Source organism: Somniosus microcephalus, chromosome 6 (assembly GCF_052327205.1).
Source record: "Somniosus microcephalus isolate GS21.2 chromosome 6, FLI_Smic_1.0, whole genome shotgun sequence".
NCBI classification, from domain to species: domain Eukaryota; kingdom Metazoa; phylum Chordata; class Chondrichthyes; order Squaliformes; family Somniosidae; genus Somniosus; species Somniosus microcephalus.
This window is the reverse complement of record NC_140992.1, coordinates 18260439-18278737: the sequence shown is the minus strand read 5'-3', so window position 1 is coordinate 18278737 and position 18299 is coordinate 18260439. Positions and strand designations below refer to the sequence as shown.

The following is an 18299-nucleotide window of genomic DNA, read 5'->3' as shown; positions in this document are numbered from 1 at the left end:
GGTGTCGGTGGGGATGTTGCACTTTTTCAAGGAGGCTTTGAGATTGTCCTTGAAGAGTTTCCTCTGCCCACCTGGGGCTCTCTTGCCGTGTTGGAGCTCCGAGTAGAGCGCTTGTTTTGGGAGTCTCGTATCGGGCATGCGGACAATGTGGCCCGTCCATCAGAGTTGATCGAGCATGGTCAAAGCTTCGATGCTGGGGATGTTGGCCTGAGCGAGAACACTGACATTGGTGCGCCTATCCTGCCAATGGATTTGCAGGATCTTGCGGAGGCAGCATTGGTGGTGCCTCTCCAGTGCTTTGAAGTGCCTGCTGTATTTGGTCCATGTCTCTGAGGCATACAGCAGGGCGGGTATCACTGCTGCTCTGTAGACCATGAGCTTAGTGCCGGGTTTGTGGTCCTGGTCTTCAAACACTCTCTTTCTCAGGCGACCGAAGGCTGCATTGGCACACTGTAGGCGGTGTTGGACTTCGTCATCGACTCTGCCCTTGTTGACAGTAGGCTCCCAAGGTATGGAAAGTGGTCCACGTTGTCCAAGGCCTTGTCGTGGATTTTGATAATCAGGGGGCAGTACTGTGTGGTGGGGGCAGGTTGGTAGAGGACCTTTGTCTTACGAATGTTTAGTGTAAGGCCTATGCTCTCGTACGCTTCGGTGAAGGTGTTGACAATGGTTTGGGGTTCGACCTCCGAGTGAGCGCAGACGCATGCGTCGTCTGCATACTGTAACTCAATGACAGAGGATGGGACGACCTTGGATCTGGACTGGAGGTGACAGAGGTTGAACAGTTTCCCGTTTGTTCTGTAAATTAGCTTAGGGCCTAGGTAGCTAACAAAGGTGGGTTGAAGTATGTCGGGGGATGCACAAGAGCCCAGAGTCAGAGGAATGCAGAGTTCTCGGAGGGTTGTATCTCTGGAGGAGGTTACAGAGATAGGGAAGGGCTGAAGCTATTTAGGGATTTAAACACGCGGATGAGAATTTTAAATTCAAGGCGTTGGGTGACCAGAAGCCAATGTGGGTCATTTAGCATTAGGGTAATGGGTGAGTGGGACTTGGTGCAGCATAGGATATGGGCAGCTTAGTTTTGGATGAGCTGAAGTTTATGGAGGTTGGAGGATGGGAGGCCTTTGAGGAGAGCATTGGAATAGTCGAGTCTAGACATGACAAAGGCATGGGTGAGGGGTACGGCGGCAGATGAGCTGAAGCAGAAGCGGAGACTGGTCATGTTATGGAGGTGAAGGTAGACAGTCTTTGTGATGGAGAGGCCATGGGGTTGGATGCTCAGCTCGGGGTCGGTTGCGAACAGTGGCCAGGGAGGGGGGATGGAATTGGTGATGAGGATATGGCACTTGTTACAGGGGCTGAAGATGATGGCTTATGCCTTCCCAATGTTTAAATGAACAAAATTGCGGCTCATCCAGAACTGAATGTCGGACAAGCTGTTTGACGACACAGAGGCAGTGGTGGGTTCGAGAGAGGTGCTGGAGAGGTAGAGCTGGGTGCCACTAGCACACATGTGGAAACTGACCCCATGTCTTTGGATGCTGTCACCAAGGGACAGTAGTTCAGGAAGATGAAGAGCCCGAGGATAGAGCCTTTGTGGACTCCACAGGTAATGATTTGGGAATGGGAAGAGAAGCCATGGCTGGAGATGCTCAGGCTATGATTGGATGGATGAGTGGAACCGAGTGAGGGCAATCTCACTGAGCTTGACAACGGAGGAGAGGTAGTGGAGGAGGGTGGTGTGGTCAACTGTGTTAAAGTCTGTAAAGAGGTCAAGAAGGGAAAGAAGGGATAGTTCACCTCAGTCACAGTCACAGAGGACTTGTCATTTATGACATTTCAGTATTCTGGCAGGGACAGAAACCTAACCAGAGAAATTGAAACATGGAGTTGCGAGAACAATGGGCATGGATTTGGGAGGTGACAATACGATCAAGGACTCGGAGAGGAAAGTGAGGTTGGAGATGCGGCGGTGGTTTGTGTTACGTCCATGTAATAATAAGAAAAGGACTGCAGAGAACGGTACAACAGATGTTTACTCAACGTGGTTCAAACTGCAACTGACTGTACAGATCACTACTCAGGGTTTATATACAGGTGTGGTCACTGCCGGTAATACAGGATACAGGAGCTGTAAAAAGTCGTTCTCCCCCTTAAAGGTACATACATTACAATTCCTCCCCTTTTAGATTAACAGTACCATAACACTTTTAACATGCAACATTAACTGAAAATAGTCTATTTATAAATTCAGTCTTTGGGGAGGCTTCCTGATTCTTTCTGGATAACGCCTTTCCCGAGTGTCTCGCTCTTGGTGCGGAGGCGATTCTAACACCCTGTCGTCAGTTGATTCATCAGCTTCCAATGCTATTGTTTCTGAGGTAGATGCGACCTGTACGTCGGGTTCCTCACCAGGTACGTATGGCCGAGACATAGGGTTGACTCGTTGCTGTGACTCTAGGATCTGGTCAGCATGGCGTCTCACAATGTTCTCCCCAACATCCACTGTGTACATTAGTGGCCCCTGCCGTGTGCATATCGTTCCTGGTTGCCATTTCTCTGTTCGGTAGTCGCGGGCCAAGACTGGTTGCCCTACATTGAAGCTCCTTGTCGGCTTCTCATTGATGTGCTGGAATTGCTTATTCTCAACATCTCTTCGTACATTTGGTCTGAGCAAATCCAGACGAGATCTCAACCTTCGGTTAAAGAACATCATGGCCGGGGCCTGGTTGGTGACTGCATGTGTCGCATTTCTGTAGGCTAACAGGAAATTGTCCAACTTATGCTGCAGTGGAATGTCGTCATCGCACATGGCCTTTACTGCTTTTTTAAAGGTTTGTACGAACCTCTCAGCCAATCCATTTGTGGCTGGATGATACGGGGCGGATGTGTAATGCCTTACCCCATTCCTTTTCATAAATCTTCGAAACTCTTCGGACACAAACTGTGTTCCGTTATCAGAGCAAATCTGCTCTGGCAAGCCGTTCCTGGCAAAAATTGTCCGTAGGACTGCAATAGTTTTCTCCGTGGTCGTGGAGGACATTTTGATCACCTCAGGCCATTTCGAGTGCGCATCCATGGCTATTAAAAACATTGGCCCAGTAATTCCTCTCTGAACGCGTGAGTACGGATGGGGTACTCACGCGTGTGGCCAGAGGAATTGCCGGTTTTCAGCATGCACAGCGCATGCGGGGAAAACCGGCATTTCCTCTCCCCTGACCTAAGGGGTTAAGAGGCACAGCGCGTGCGACTGCACAGGCAGCGCGTGCGCAGTAAACTTCGTCGATTTCATTCATGGATTCAGTGAGGGTAAGTCCTGACAACTTGGAAATGAAAAAAGCAGGAGTAAAGCTATCGAGAAGCTGCGGAGGAAGAAGTCTGTCATCGTGGAGCTTCTGAAAGTCATTCTATTTCTGTTTGGGAAAGGGAGGAAAGTTATTTTAAGAAAGGCTGAGGTAAGTTTAAAAAAATTTTTTTTGTTTAAAACGGTTTTTCAGTACTGTAGGTAGAAGGAGCAATTGTGGCTGTGGGCAAGGCCTCATTGAATTTATTTTTATAAAATGTGAAATTTACTGTTTTAAAAATAATAAAATGCTTACAAAATGAAATTGTCATCAGTAATATTTAGTAAGTATGTATGTATGATTGTATGTATGTCTGTATATATTCCATTAAGGATGTGCATTTATGTATGTATTCCTTTCAGTACGTGGATGAATGTATTTATGTAATGATGAATTTCTGCAAATGTAATTTATTAGAAAAGGATCTAGGCCTGTGATATTCATCAGGCGGGAAGGATGTGTTTGCAAGCTGTTAAAGCATGCTTCCTGGCATAGGCCGAGTTGATGTTATAGGCATTAAGTTTATTAAAATAACTGTAACAACTATTTCCATTTACTCCGAACAGGTACGTCTGTGTAGTGAGGAGTCCTGTGAGCGAGAAACATGCCCTCTTATAGAAATGTTGCCGCGATGTTCTATGTGTATTTGCTTCAAAGAAATCGCAATGCCAGGGAGCAACGTAGAAGATTGAGGAACCATAACCGTCTCCTGATCAGAAGAAACAACTACCCACCCCACAGAGTTTACAGGGAGAGGCGATCATTTGAAATGCTGTCCGAGGAGTTGTGTATCAGGAGGCTGCGCTTCAGTTAAGAGGCAATTGGCCGACTATGTGACATGCTGAAGGCAGACTTGGAGCCACGCTCGAAGACCCGCACTGCCTTGTCAGTGAACATGAAGGTAACCACAGCATTGAACTTCTTTGCAAGTGGATCATTTCAAGCAGGCACCGGTGACATAACCAACATCTCCAAGAATGCTGCGAGGGTCTGCATTCGCCAGGTCACAGAAGCCATTTGCCGTAGGCTTTCAGATTTCATTCATTATGACTTGTCCACTCGACATCAGAAGGAGCTGGCCTTAGCTTTTTATCGCATTGCTGGATTCCCCAAAGTGATTGGGGCCGTCGATGGAACCCATATTGCTTTGAAGGCACCCAAGGATGCACCTGTGACATTCATAAACAGGAAGGGGTATCATTCATTGAATGTTATGATATTATGTGATGCACACCTCCGGATCCTAAACGTGAATGCAGGGCACCGGGGAAGTAATCATGACTCCTTCGTCCTCCGTAACTCTAAATTGTATGATTCTCTCAGCAAATTGCCTACAGGATCCGCATGGATATTGGGCGACAAGGGCTACCCGCTAAAACCATGGCTGATGACCCCCTACCGCAATACCATTAATCAGTCTCAGGAGAGATACAACCATGCACACGTGACTACACGTCAAGTGGTGGAGAGGACAATAGGAGTTCTGAAATCACGCTTCCGGTGCCTGGATAGGTCAGGGGGGACCTTGCAGTACTCTCACCAGAAAGTGGCACGGATTGTGCTGGCCTGTTGTGCTTTGCACAACCTTGCCCTGCAGGAAGGACTGACCCTTAACAATGAGGAACAGCTGCCTGTTGAAGTGGAGGATGAAGGCGATGGCAATGTGCATGTTGCCAGGCCTCATGGGGAGGAGCCAAGTGCCGCCGAATCTAAGGCTGCTCGCGAACTGCTGGTAGCCAACACCTTCACGCAGTAGTTACGCCCTGTACCTACCCTTCCCCCCGCAAGGCAAAGACAGAAGCAGACACATATTAAAGTGAAACAGTGACCTTTTATTGCATCTGCAAAAACTTTTCATCTTCAGTTTCGATGTATACAGTGAATAACTTGTAAATTTTAAGTAAAACTTCTGTACTTTTAAAACATTTCTAAAAATGAACAATGAGGAAGAAATATTGTAAACAGTTCGTTTTTACTTGTCTTTCTTTTGTTGTGCAAGTAAGTCATTCAGGATGTTAAGGACCTCTTTTATGCACTTTAATAATATTAAAGTTAACAGTTTTTAAATCACTTTGTAAACAGGTTTGATTCACAGTGAAATGGCAAAATTGAAGATGGGTACTACCTCATGTAACGTTTTCAAACATGTGCATAATGCTAACTGTTGGCAAAGAAAGTGTAAACATTTTACAGTAATTTTTACTTTCTTACTGCAATACAAACGTTCAAGGTGGGAACTAGCTAGTTTCTACTTGTGTAACTGTTGTAAAACTTTTTGAAATAAAAGAAATGTTTAAATTGTTTTAAGATTGACTACTGGGTGTACTGCTTAAACAAAAAGGTAACATATCCTTTCATGCAGAAATAAACATTTAAATTTAAATATTTTAGAAAACATTAAACATTTCAATAAAATGAGAAATATAACAATTTAACGAATTGGCCAATGCCCTCTGCGGCCGCTGACTCCACGCACTGCTCATCCCGCGTTTGAGAGGTACTCTGTCCAGCTGTGGGAATGAAGCAGAAAACATTTGCAAAGGTAAAGCAAGATGTGCCACATCACCGATATTCAGCACACACCTATCCTTCTTCAACATATAGCTGGGCAGGGCAACTCACTATGAGGGTCAGCAATGTTTGTTTCAGATCCTTCAGCAGGGCGATTGCTAGCAAATCCGCACATCTGTTCGACCCGTTCCTCATGTTCGGTCAAAACCCTCAGCATGGCAAAACCAGCGCCTGTGCGTGTGCGTTCTCTGGCATTGTGAGAACTCTTACTCTGATATTACAGAAGAGAAAATAGAATCAAACAGCTGCATTTCTGACATGGTCAGCAGAGGCTTTGAAGACTGGGTTGGGTGTTTCTTAAAATCTCTGATTGAAGTTTTACAGCTCAAAGCACTGGAATCAAGATAAGAGAACAGAAGGTAACCCTGAGCTGGCCCCAAATCCATAAAGTTTTATTGCTAGCTCAGGTGACTTTACCATGAATTAACTTTAGAAAATTAAATGCAGAAGCCTTTTGCAATCCAGTTAAAATAAACTCTTAGCAATTTAACAGTTAAAACTGTACAAACCCTGACACATCGCAACAAGTCACTGAATTTCTTGCGACATTGTTCCGCTGTACGTGGAATGGTGCAGCTCGCGCTGACAGCTTGTGCAACTTCCGACCACGCTGCCATCTGACCTTTTCGCGGTGCCCTCGACTGCTCATTCCCCATGATGCGCAGGCGCCTCGCCTCCACCTCGCTGAGGAGATTTCTGAGGTCATCCTCAGTGAAGTTCTGAATTCTTTTAATCATGTTAAATGTGGTCATTCCAGCCATCTCAATTTGCTAATTAACTGAACAGAATTAAAAGATTGTTTTCAAGGCTTTAAAAACTGCTCAAACAGCTTCAATTGTCTTTAAAACTTTCTGAGAGTCATCAAAATCATTCAAAAGTTTTTAAAAGTTTATAAAAGTTACCAAAACATTGAAATACACAGAACCTACCTGCACTTCTGCTCTGTAAGAAAGAGTGCTCTCCAGCTGCTTTCACAGATTATGGGCGTGTCCTATTACAATGAGACCTCAAGGGGCGTGTCTCACTTGCACTGCGGGCTGCAGGCTTCGCGCTGGCTGCACTCCTGGGCGGCGTGACGTTACACGCTGCCCGGGATTCATCTCTTTCAAAAAGGAATTCCAGGCGTCCCTAGAGGTGAACGGCAGGCGCGTCGGGTAAGTGCAGATCGGGGGCTTGCACGCGCGGCAAGCCCCCGATCCTAATTTCTGCCCCATTGAGTCCATGAATGGACCAGCAAAATCAATATGCACCCGTTGCCATGGAGATGAGGGCCACTCCCATGGGTGTAGAGGGGCATGTGGTGGTGCATTTTGGACCTTCTGGCATCCTGAGCAGCTCTTTGTCAGGTCCTCGATTTGCTGATCGATCCCCGGCCACCACACATAAGCCCTAGCAAGGCTTTTCATTTTCACCCCTCGCAGATGACCTTCGTGAAGCTCATTGAGCACTCTCTCCCTTAACTTGGGTGGAATTACCACTCGGGATCCACACATCAAGGTCCCCTGGCATACTGACAGCTGTTCTCTTCTGGATGAGAATGCTGGCAACAGTGAGTCGCCATGTGCTGGCCATCCCTTCACCGTCAAATCATATACCCGAGACAGTGTCGGGTCACTTCGGGTCTCCTTCTCTATACCAGCGTTAGTTACTGGCAAGCATTCAATTATAGTCGAATGAAATATTTTGACAGGGTCCACTGCTGGTGCTTCCTCCGCAGTAGGCAGTGGCAGGCGTGATAGCCCATCAGCGTTTCCATGCTGTTTCGTGATCTTATACTCGATTTCATATTGGTGCGCCCCTAGAAAAAGGGAACATCTTTGTAGCCGTTGCGCAGTCATCACCGGAACGCCCTTCTTCGGATTAAAGATGGAGACAAGTGGTTGGTGGTCAGTCAGCAAGGTGAACTTCTCACCGTGCTGGTAGTGATTGAACTTTTTCACTCCCCACACTAGGCTGAGGGCCTCCCTGTCAATCTGGGCGTAGTTACGCTCGGCTGAGGTTAGTGACCGAGACGCAAAGGCTACTGGCCTCTCCGAGCCGTCCGGGAATTTGTGCGACAGCACCGCTCCAATGCCATAGGGTGATGCATCACACGCCAACCGAATTGGTAGTGCTGGGTTGAAATGAGCCAACACCACTTTTGATGTGATCAATGCTTTGCTCTTCTGGAAAGCTCGTTTACATTCGTCACTCCACTTCCATGGTACCCCCGTTTGCAGTAGGGTGTTCAGTGGGTGTAGTACAGTAGACAAATTCGGCAAGAACTTATGGTAGTAGTTCACCAGCCCGAGGAACGACCTCAGTTGTGACACATTTTCCGGTGCTGGAGCCTTGACTACTGCCTCAATCTTTTCAGGGGACTTATGTAACCCCTCTTTATCAATAACATGGCCACAATACGAGATCTGCTTCTGGAAAAACTCGCATTTGTGGCGATTAGCTCGGAGCCCATATTCCTTCAATCTAGTGAGCACCTGCCCCAGGTTGGCGAGGTGATCACTCTCATTTTCGCCCGTGACCAGGATGTCGTCCAAATAACACTGGGTCCCTGGAATCCCTTGCAGGACTTGTTCCATTGCCCTTTGCCAAATAGCCGGAGCTGATGCTACCCCGAACACCAGCCGGTTGTATTGGTAGAGACCTTTATGAGTGTTGATCGTGAGGTACTGTTTCGAGGCTTCTGTACACCTGGGCCAGATCAATCTTAGTGAAGCGTTTCCCTCCAGATAGCGAGGCGAAAATATCTTCAATCCGCGGAAGCGGATATTGTACAGTGTGAAGGACTGGGTTCACTGTCATCTTAAAGTCCCCACAGATGCGAACCTTCTTTGGTTCCCCAGGCGTATTACTCAACGACCTCTTCATTATAGGAACGATGGGTGTAGCCCACTCGCTCCAGTCCACTTTGGACAGTACTCCTGAACGTTCCAAACCTTCCAGCTCTGCTTTGATGGCTGGGCGGATCGCATAAGGTACCGGTCTGGCCTTAAAAAACTTTTGGGCTTGCATTTTCCTCTATTATGATCGTCGTTGTTATGCCTTTTAGTGTTCCGAGTCCCTGCTGGAACACTTCTTGTGCGTCAGTTAGCATTTTTGACAGTCGTCCAGGTGTGACGTCATCATCCTTTTTGGCATCTACAGTCAGTGCTTGTATGGAATGCCAATCTAGCTGTATCTTCTGGATCCATTCACGTCCTAGTAGTGGTGGTCTTCCATCTGGCAATACATATAGGTCCATTTTTGGTGTTTCCTTGCCGTTATATATAACGTTCACCCTTATTTTTCCTTTGGGGTAGACTTTTTGCCCCGTGTACGTCTTCAAGACAATCTTTGTATCTCGCAAGGGTATATGTGAGAATAGCTGCTTGTAGTCCCTTCGGTTTATGACTGTTAGGGCTGATCCTGTGTCCAATTCCATTTTCACTTGGACTCCTGCTATCTTGAGCGTGACCCAGATAGTTTGGTGATCCTCCGTTTTGATCACATTATGTAGTTTCAGACAACCCAGCTCCTTGCTTCCGGAGTCCGTATCACTCTTCTGTTCGTCTGAACTACTCTCCGTCACCTTATGTACCTTCTTGTACTTCTCCTGTGGAGATTTCTTGCTGCTGGTTTTCTTTCCCGACCTGCAGACTCTTGCTATGTGTCCTACTTTTCCACACTGTCTGCACACTTTGTCCTTGAACCAGCAATCATTATGGTCGTGTGTTGTTCTGCCGCAGCGATAGCACTTCACTGTTCCGTATGACATTTCATTTGTGCCATATTCTTGCGGTCTCCGTTGTATCTCTGCAGCGCCCCGTGCGGCTGCTTCGTGTGATACTGCAATGCTGAAAGCCTTGTCCAGCGTAACATCCTTTTCTGATAGAAGCCATTTCTGGGTTCCTTCACTTTGAAGCCCACACACAAACTTATCCCTTAAAGTATCTGCTAGTCCCGTTCCAAACTGGCAGTGTTTCGATAGCTTGCGCAGTTCCGTTAAATACTCAGCATTACTTTCATCTTTATGCTGGTTCCTTTTGTGAAACGTAAATCTTTCTGCTATCAGCAGCGGTGTGGGGTTTAAGTGGTCCTGTAGGATTGACACTATGTTTTCAAAATCCTTTTCTACTGGCTTCTCTGGGGTTACTAGGTTTCGTAGTAAGCCATATGTTTTTGCACCCATTGAATTCAACAGTACCAGCGCTTTCTTGTCATCTGGCACTTCATTCGCCTTGCAGTATACTTCTATGTGTTCGACATATGTCGTCCAATCTTCGACTTCATTGTCGAACGCTGTGATACTGCCACTCTTCGGCATTTTTGGGTGTGGTTAGACTGGCTTAAAATGGCGTCTCCTGCGCTTTCCTTTCTTCTCCGCTGCGGCTTAAAATGGCGTCACCCGCGCTGCTGCCAACGCCGCTCTCGGCGGTCCTTGTGGCAAATGGCGACGCCCTGTGGGTTTCGTGCGCTGCTCCTGCGCTGCTGCCAATGCCGCTCTCTGCGGTCCTCGTGGTAATGGCAGCACCTCGCGTTTTCCTGCACGCCTCTCTCCCCCGTTGACGCTGCTCGGCCCTTGACCACCGGCTGCGCTCTGCTCTCTCTCGTCTCTCTCCCCCATTGACGCCGCTCGGTCCTGAACACCGGCTGCGCCCTGTGCGCTCTGCCCTCTCCCTCTCCCCTGTCGACGCCGCTCGGCCTTTTTCTGTGCCGCTCGGTCGGGCTCTAGCCCGTCGCTGTCCGGGAAGGGTCTGTGCAGTACCTGTTGCCAGCCCGTTTCGCTGGACCACCGTGACTGGAAAGCCAAGCCTGGATCTCGACAGCCTCCCCTGTGATGCTCAAATCTCCGCTGGATGACTGGGCGGTTGCCCGTGGTCGACGCCCATGCTTCTGGACTCGACCTTCTTCCACTGTTCTCCAGCAACGAATCCCTGGGAGGTGATGCAGAGTTGCAGGTAGGTTCGAATCTGCTCGCCGCCACTGTTACGTCCGTGTAATAATACGAAAAGGACTGCAGAGAACGGTACAACAAGTGTTTACTCAACGTGGTTCAAACTGCAACTGACTGTACAGATCACTACTCAGGGTTTATATACAGGTGTGCTCACTGCCGGTACTACAGGATACAGGAGCTGTAAAAAGTAGTTCTCCTCCTTAAAGGTACATACATTACAGTTTGCAAGGACAGTGGAGATAGGGTAGAGTTTTTGAGCAGGGGCGATGATGGCACTTTTGAACGGTGGGAGGTGGGCTGGGGTGGGGCGATATCTGAGGTGGGAGAACCATTTACAATGTCGGCTATCATGGGGGCCAGGAAGGGAAGTTGGGTGGTCAACTCCAATATTGTCATGTTGGCTGCTTGCTGGGGAAAGGCATTTGCAATTTCAGATTGGCCTTAATGAAAAGAAAGCTAAAAATAATTTGTAGCATTGGACTTGATGGAAATCTGATCAAATATGACAGTAGTTGGTTCCACTTTATCATGGAATACATTTCCAAAGTAACCGATCATATTATTATGTTAGTTTAGTCAAATCCCAGCAAGTACTGAACCAAGAAGATTTTTTTAATAACTTATTCCTTTGCTCCATAGGCTTTACATTAAAAAAAAACACAGGGGAGGGCTAAATTTATTTAGAAAAACTGAAATAAAAGTTAAAAATGGCAAATACTTAAGAATCTGTTCTTAGAAAAGTGACAGATGAAAATGGGCAAAAGCATTCAGAACTTGAGAACAAAACCCTCGGCTGATACTCCAGTTTAGTACTGAGGGAGGGCTGCACTGTCAGGGATGTTAAAGCAAAGCCCCGTCTGCCTTCTCAGGTGGACATAAACGATCCTGCAGCACTATCTCGACGGCTATTCTGGATCTGGTACTGTGTAATGAGAAAGGGCTAATCAATAATCTTGTGGTAAAGGGGCCTTTAGGGACAAGTGACCATAATATGATTGAATTTTACATTAAGTTTGAGAGTGATGCAGTCCAATCTGAAACTAAGGTCTTCAATCTAAACAGAGGAAACTACAAGGGAAGGATGTACCTGCCATGGAGGGAGTGCAGCGAAGATTCACCAGACTGATACCTGGGATGGCAGGAATGACGTATGAAGAGAGATTGGGTCGATTAGGCTTATATTCGCTAGCATTTAGAAGAATGAGAGGGGATCTCATTGAAACTTATAAAATTCTAACAGGACTAGACAGACTAGATGCAGGAAGGATGGCGGGGGAGTCCAGAACCAGAGGTCACAGTCTAAGGATAAGGGGTAAGCATAGAAACATAGAAACATAGAAGATAGGAGCAGGAGTAGGCCATTCGGCCCCTCGAGCCTGGTCCGCCATTCAATGAGATCATGGCTGATCATTCAAATTCAGTACCCTGTCCCTGCCTTCTCCCCATATCCCTTGATCCCTTTAGCCTTAAGAAATATATTTAACTCCTTCTTGAATATATTTAATGAATTGGCCTCAACCGCCTTCTGTGGTAGAGAATTCCACAGGTTCACCACTCTCTGGGTGAAGAAATTCCTCCTCTTCTCAGTCCAAAGTATTAGTAACAATACTGTGGAGGAGGAATTCCTGGAGTGTATACAGGATGGTTTCTATGTTTCTATGTATGAGGGACAAGTTGGCTATCATAGATTGGGAGACTACACTAAAAGGTATGAAGGTTGACATACAATGGCTAACATTCAAGGAAATAATGCCTAATTTGCAACAAACATAAATTCCTCTAGGGCATAAAAACCCAAAAGGAAAAGTGATCTAACCATGGCTAACAAAAGAAATTAAAGCTAGTATTAAGTCAAAGGAGGAAGCTTATAAAGTTGCCAGAAAAAGCGGTCAGTGTGAGGATTGGGATCTTTTTAGAAATCAGCAAAGGGGGACCAGGAAATTGATAAAGAAAGGGAAAATGGAATATGAGCACAAACTAGCGAAAAATATAAAAACGGATTGTAAAAGCTTTTTTAAGTATGTGAAAAGGAAAAGACTGGCGAAGGTAAATGTAGGTCCCTTACAGTCAGAGACGGGAGAATTTATAATGGGGAATGAGGAAATGGCAGAGAAATTAAATAAATACAGGAAACTTTGGTTTATCCAGAGGTTGTATGTCCGGAAACCTTGATCTAACGGCAGAAATCAGCAGCCGTTTTGGTTAGGTTTTTTTTCTTCTCCTAGCATTTTTTTAACAGTCAGGCTCTGGAAAGCGTCTCTGTAGCTTAGCAACAGTTTCAGAGACGCTTCCAAGGTACGGGCCGAGTGTTTACAAGCTGTTGCTAAGCAACAGTGTTTGTTGTCAGATACGGAGATGAAAACCTCCGTATCCTTCAACATTAGCGCTGGTCTATCCGGAAGTTTTGATAGATCAGCAGCAGCTCGGTCCCGTCGGTGCTGGATATTGCGAAGTTTCCTGTACTTGGTTTCTGTCGTCATGGAGGAAGACACAAAAAACCTCCCAGAAATATTAGAAAACCAAGGGTGTGACGAGAATGAGGAACTTAAAAAATTATAACTGGTAAAAAAACAGTACTTTTGACGTGTAGTCACTTTTGTGATGTGGGAAACGCAGCAGCCAATTTGCACACAGCAAGGTCCCCTTTGTAAAGTCTGTAAGTTGTGCAGTAAATAACTTCAGAGACTTTAGGAGTACAAACAAAACAGGTCTTTACTATTCAGAGGTCTGTGCGATTTCTGCCCTAGTTAACGTATCACAACCCTTATATACTGGTGTGGTCACTATCGGTATTACAGTATACATGAGCCAATAAATAGTGCCACCCTGAAGTAGTGCTCTTAAAGGCGAACGGTCACATTCTATAGTTCCCTTAAAGGTAAACGGTTACATACACAACACTCCTCCCTTCCTAGCTTATTACTTACAGAATCCCGTTAAACATACAATCTTCAATTTTATATAAACAGGTTGCAGATATACTCTCGATGGAGTCAACGTCATATAACAATTTACAGATATACTCTCGATGGAGTCAACGTCATATAACTTCATGTTTAACATAACATAATAACATATATATCTTCATGTCAAAACAGATCACAGATTCAGTCTCTGTGGAAAACAGTTCATAGATTCAGTCTCTGTGGTGTAGTCGGTTCACATTGCTGGAGTGACTCATTCAATAGTCCTTCCATGGGTTTAACAGTTTGAACTTCCGAACTGAATTGGCTCCGTTCGGAGGGACGACCACGTGTGTGATCTGGTAGAGGTAATCATGGTTCAGATGGGTCATCTTCTGTTTTGACTTTTCCTTTTCTGCTTCTTGGAGACTCTCTGGGCTCCACTGTCAGCTGCCAGCTGTATGCGCAGTTCCTCCTTCTCTTCCTCCTTTTTCCGTAGTAGAGCCACCTTCTCCCGATGTTCCGTAGACTTTCGGTGCTCCTCCATGATTTCTGTATGGTGAGAGTCGAAGTTACAAGTTGGGCAGGACAGGACATAGTAATATTCGGAGTCGTCCTGAGCTAGGCCAGCGAGAGGGTCTTCTATATCCTCCCTACCCAGCTGGACGTCAGCCAATTTTTGTTCCAAATCCAGACATCTTTCCTGAAGAGACTTCTTCACGTGTTCCGCTTCCTCTAACTTTTTCTGGGCTTTCAGCAAGTTGTTTACTAATGACCTCATTTGTGATTTTAATACTTCAACTTCCTTTGGAGATTGATTGATCGGACTATTCAATCCCTCTACCGGAGCAGTTGTTTCAGCGTTCTGTTGTTCAACCTTGACATGAGTCAGCGTACTTTTGGTATCTAAGGGTTGCTCTGCTGCCATCTTCTCCGTCTGTGTTGCAACCTCGGCTATTTCAATAACTTTTGAGAGCTCCAAACCCTTCTCCTCTGACGATTTAAGCTCATGTTCATGGCCCATTCTTACGGTCTCTGTGTTTCTTACAGTTCCCTTTTCTTCCACTGAAAAGATTTCCAGTTGCATCTGTTCTTCAAGTCGTTGGACCTCGGCCATTGCCGCTTCATATTTATTTTGTGTTTCCTTTAATAATTTAACGAGTTCTTGGACATCCTGAATTCCCTGTTCTGGTATGTCTTCCACCACTAATTTTTTTCCTATGGATTGAATCCCTAACGATGAGTCAGCCTTGGCCTGAAGCTCATCAAACATTTCCTGCAGACTTTGTAATTCTTGCTTATGGTCAACCTTTAGTCGTTCATGTTCTTTCACTAACACGAGCTTTTCTGAAGTTGCCAAGTTAACCCCTTCCAGGATTGTAGTCCGAGCCTGTTCATACTGTTCTTTCAACTCGTTACACTCTGCTTGCAACAAGTCGTAGAGGTGAACTGGAATACCATCCTGACTTCCTGAAGATTCCTCTTCCTTTGGATCGTTCTGTGTATATTCTAGTTCCTGAACAGCCTCAGGGAGATGTGATTGGTACTTGACCACGATGGCTCTATGGTCGCTCTCTGCTTGAGCGGGCTGTCTCTGTTGTCTTTCCAGGGACTCCCATTCGGTGTCCCAGAACTTTTTCACCTTTTCCATCTCTTGTAGGAGACGGGCACTCAACTGTTCTAATTGTCGTTGTACTTTGACATAACGTTGAGTTCTAGCCCGGTGTTCCTCCGTAATGCATCTGTCTGTAGCTTGAACAGACTCAGAATTCTCTGTCTTTATGCACGCCATCGATTTCCCAACCTTAGTCCGTGAGTTCATGTTAATCTTGTTTTTCATACATAAGCTGGACTTATCATCTTCCGGCTCGGAGTCTGAGCTGCTTGTCTGCACCGAGTCCTCACTCGTCATTGCTTGTCGGTAGTGCCATTCCATGTCTATTTTCTTGATCCACTCCCGTCCCAGAAGTGGTGGTCCTCCCTCAGGTAGTACGTACAGATACATTCGTGGGTGTTCTTTACCCCTATCTCTCACCTTGACTCGTATTTTTCCCAGGGGGTATACATGATGCCCCGTGTATGTCTGTAATACGCATTTTGTATTTCTTAAGGGTATGTGAGAGAATAGCCGGTGATAGTCCTTTTGGTTGATGACGGATACAGCTGATCCCGTGTCCAGCTCCATTCGTACTTGGACTCCCGCTATTTTTAGTGTGACCCAGATCAACTGTAGATCAGTTACTTTACCCACATGGTGGATTCTCAGACTATCCAGCTCCTGGCTGTTTGGGTCTGAGTCTGAATTTTGTTCGTCTGAACTCTTTTCAGCCACCTGATGCACCTTGTTGTACTTTCCTTGTGGTGGTGGCTTCCTTTGCTTGTTGGTCTTCTTTCCGGACCTGCATACCTTCGCGATGTGACCCAGTTTGCCACATTTCCTGCACTCTTGGTTCTTAAACCAGCACTGATTCTGGTCGTGCGTTGTCTTTCCACAACGGTAGCATTTGGGAGTGCTTGTTGTAATTTGGTCCACCCCGAGTGCCGCCTTTAGCTGCATTTCCGCCGTCCCTTTCGCTGCGGCTTCGTGCGATGAAGCAATGAGGACAGCCCTGTCCAGTGTGAGGTCGTTTTCTTCCAGAAGTCGCTTCTGCATTCCTTCTTTGGCCAAGCCGCATACGAACTTGTCCCGCAGCGCCTCTGTCACATTCCCTCCAAACTGGCAGTATTTCGCTAGCTTACGCAGTTCGACTAAGTATTCCGCATTGCTTTCATCTTGCCTCTGGGTTCTGGCGTAAAATTTAAATCGTGCAGCCAGCATCAACGGTGTGGGGTTCAAGTGATCCTTCAGCACTGTTACGATCTCTTCGAAGGTCTGGTCCACTGGTTTAACTGGTGCTATCAGATGTTTCAAAAGCCCGTATGTTTTTGCTCCCATCGAATTTAACAAAGTTATTGCCTTGTTGTATATGGCTACGCAATATATTCCTATGCGTTCCCCATACGTGGCCCAGTCTTCTATTTCTGCATTAAAGTCATTAATATTTCCTCGCTTAGGCATCTTCTTCTCTTTTTGAGAACAGTACAAGTATTACTTTACTTATTATTATTAATTTTCTTCTCTCTTCTTGAGAACACACCAGCCTTTCTGAAAAATCTTATCACTTTTCTGAAATTCTTAATAATTTCCAAAATGGCGGTTTCCCGCTTCTTCCTTCTTCTTCGGCGGTTTTCCCGCGAAAAATGGCGGCTTTCCCGCACTTCTCGGCTCTCCCCGCCCACTTTAATGGCGGTTTTCCCCGCGCTTTTCTGTTCTCCCCGCCCACGGCAATGGCGGTTTCCCGCTTCTTCCCCTGGCGGGAGGGGTACACTTTCCCCCGCGGGCGACGGCCGCTGGCTACCGGTCCCCAGCCTGTGCGTCGGCTTCAGCGCTCTCCGCTGGCTTTCAGACCCCCAGCCCGCGCGTCGGCTTCAGCGCTCTCCGCTGGTTTTCAGATCCCCAGCCCGCGCGTCGGCTTCAGCGCTCTCCGCTGGCTTTCAGATCCCCAGCCGCGCGTCGGCTTCAGCGCTCTCCTTCCCGCGGCAGGCAACCGGCTCCGGGTACCCCCGATGACGGCGGACAGTTACAGCCTCTGAACTGGCTCTCGGCCAATTCCCGATTTCTCGGCTCTGTCTCACCCGGCCTGCTCCCGGTCTCAGCGCCTCTGGACCCGACTTTGTCTGGCTCCTTTCCCCCTCGACCGTGGTCGAGTGTACCGCCCTTATCCTCTGGTTTTACTCCTTCCTTATTTTCTTTTACTGTTCCCTTACTCACAGTCCGTGGCAGCCTTGCCTCTCTTGTCGATCGGCTCGCTCCTCACTGTGGCAGAAGGGACCGTCAGTGCCTGTTGCAGATGGAAGTTTTCAATGCCAAAATCTTCCTCTTTGCTATCGCTGCAGCCTCGAGTTTTCACCCAGCAGAACGACGAGGGCGGGTGCCTCACTTCGACGCTCCTTAGTTGCTTAGGAACTACTGTTGCCGCAGGGTACGATCGGCCTCGTCGCCATTGTAAAGTCTGTAAGTTGTGCAGTAAATAACTTCAGAGACTTTAGGAGTACAAACAAAACAGGTCTTTACTATTCAGAGGTCTGGGCGATTTCTGCCCTTGTTAACGTATCACAACCCTTATATACTGGTGTGGTCACTATCGGTATTACAGTATACATGAGCCAATAAATAGTGCCACCCTGAAGTAGTGCTCTTAAAGGCGAACGGTCACATTCTATAGTTCCCTTAAAGGTAAACGGTTACATACACAACACCCTTCATTGGCTGTAAAGCGCTTTGTGATGTCCTGAGGTCGTGAAAGGCGCTATAGAAATGCAAGTCTTTCTCTTTTCTTTTAAAAAAGGAAATAGGATGCGTCTGAAAGAAAAGAGCCAATGAGAAAACTTAAAGAGAGAGATTAAAAAACCCCACGTTAATAGATTAAAGGACTGTTGTGGATTAATTGGAAGCTAGATACATGCATTGACTTTTGTATTTTTCAATTATACACAATACATTAATTT

The 18299-nt window shown here is 46.5% G+C and overlaps 1 protein-coding gene across 3 annotated transcripts in view; it reads right to left on the bottom strand.

The window, feature by feature from the left end:
* Positions 1-5155: 5155 nt before the first annotated feature.
* The window catches only part of LOC147115502 (uncharacterized), a 54901-nt gene continuing 41757 nt past the window's right edge, over positions 5156-18299 (bottom strand). Inside the window, exons 1-3 of one of the 3 annotated variants that reach the window (XR_015078626.1) lie at positions 13426-13494; positions 5967-6126; positions 5156-5854 (exon numbers count right to left, since the gene is read on the bottom strand). Coding sequence is in view for 1 of the 3 variants with exons in the window: in XM_085989791.1 (XP_085845917.1) it covers positions 5751-5854; positions 5967-6126; positions 6425-6676 (516 nt within the window). In the remaining 2 variants the exon portion in view is untranslated. Of the gene's footprint in view, positions 5855-5966; positions 6127-6424; positions 6952-13425; positions 13495-18299 lie in introns of those variants that run through there. The other 2 variants (XM_085989791.1, XR_015078625.1) reach the window with 2 other exon arrangements.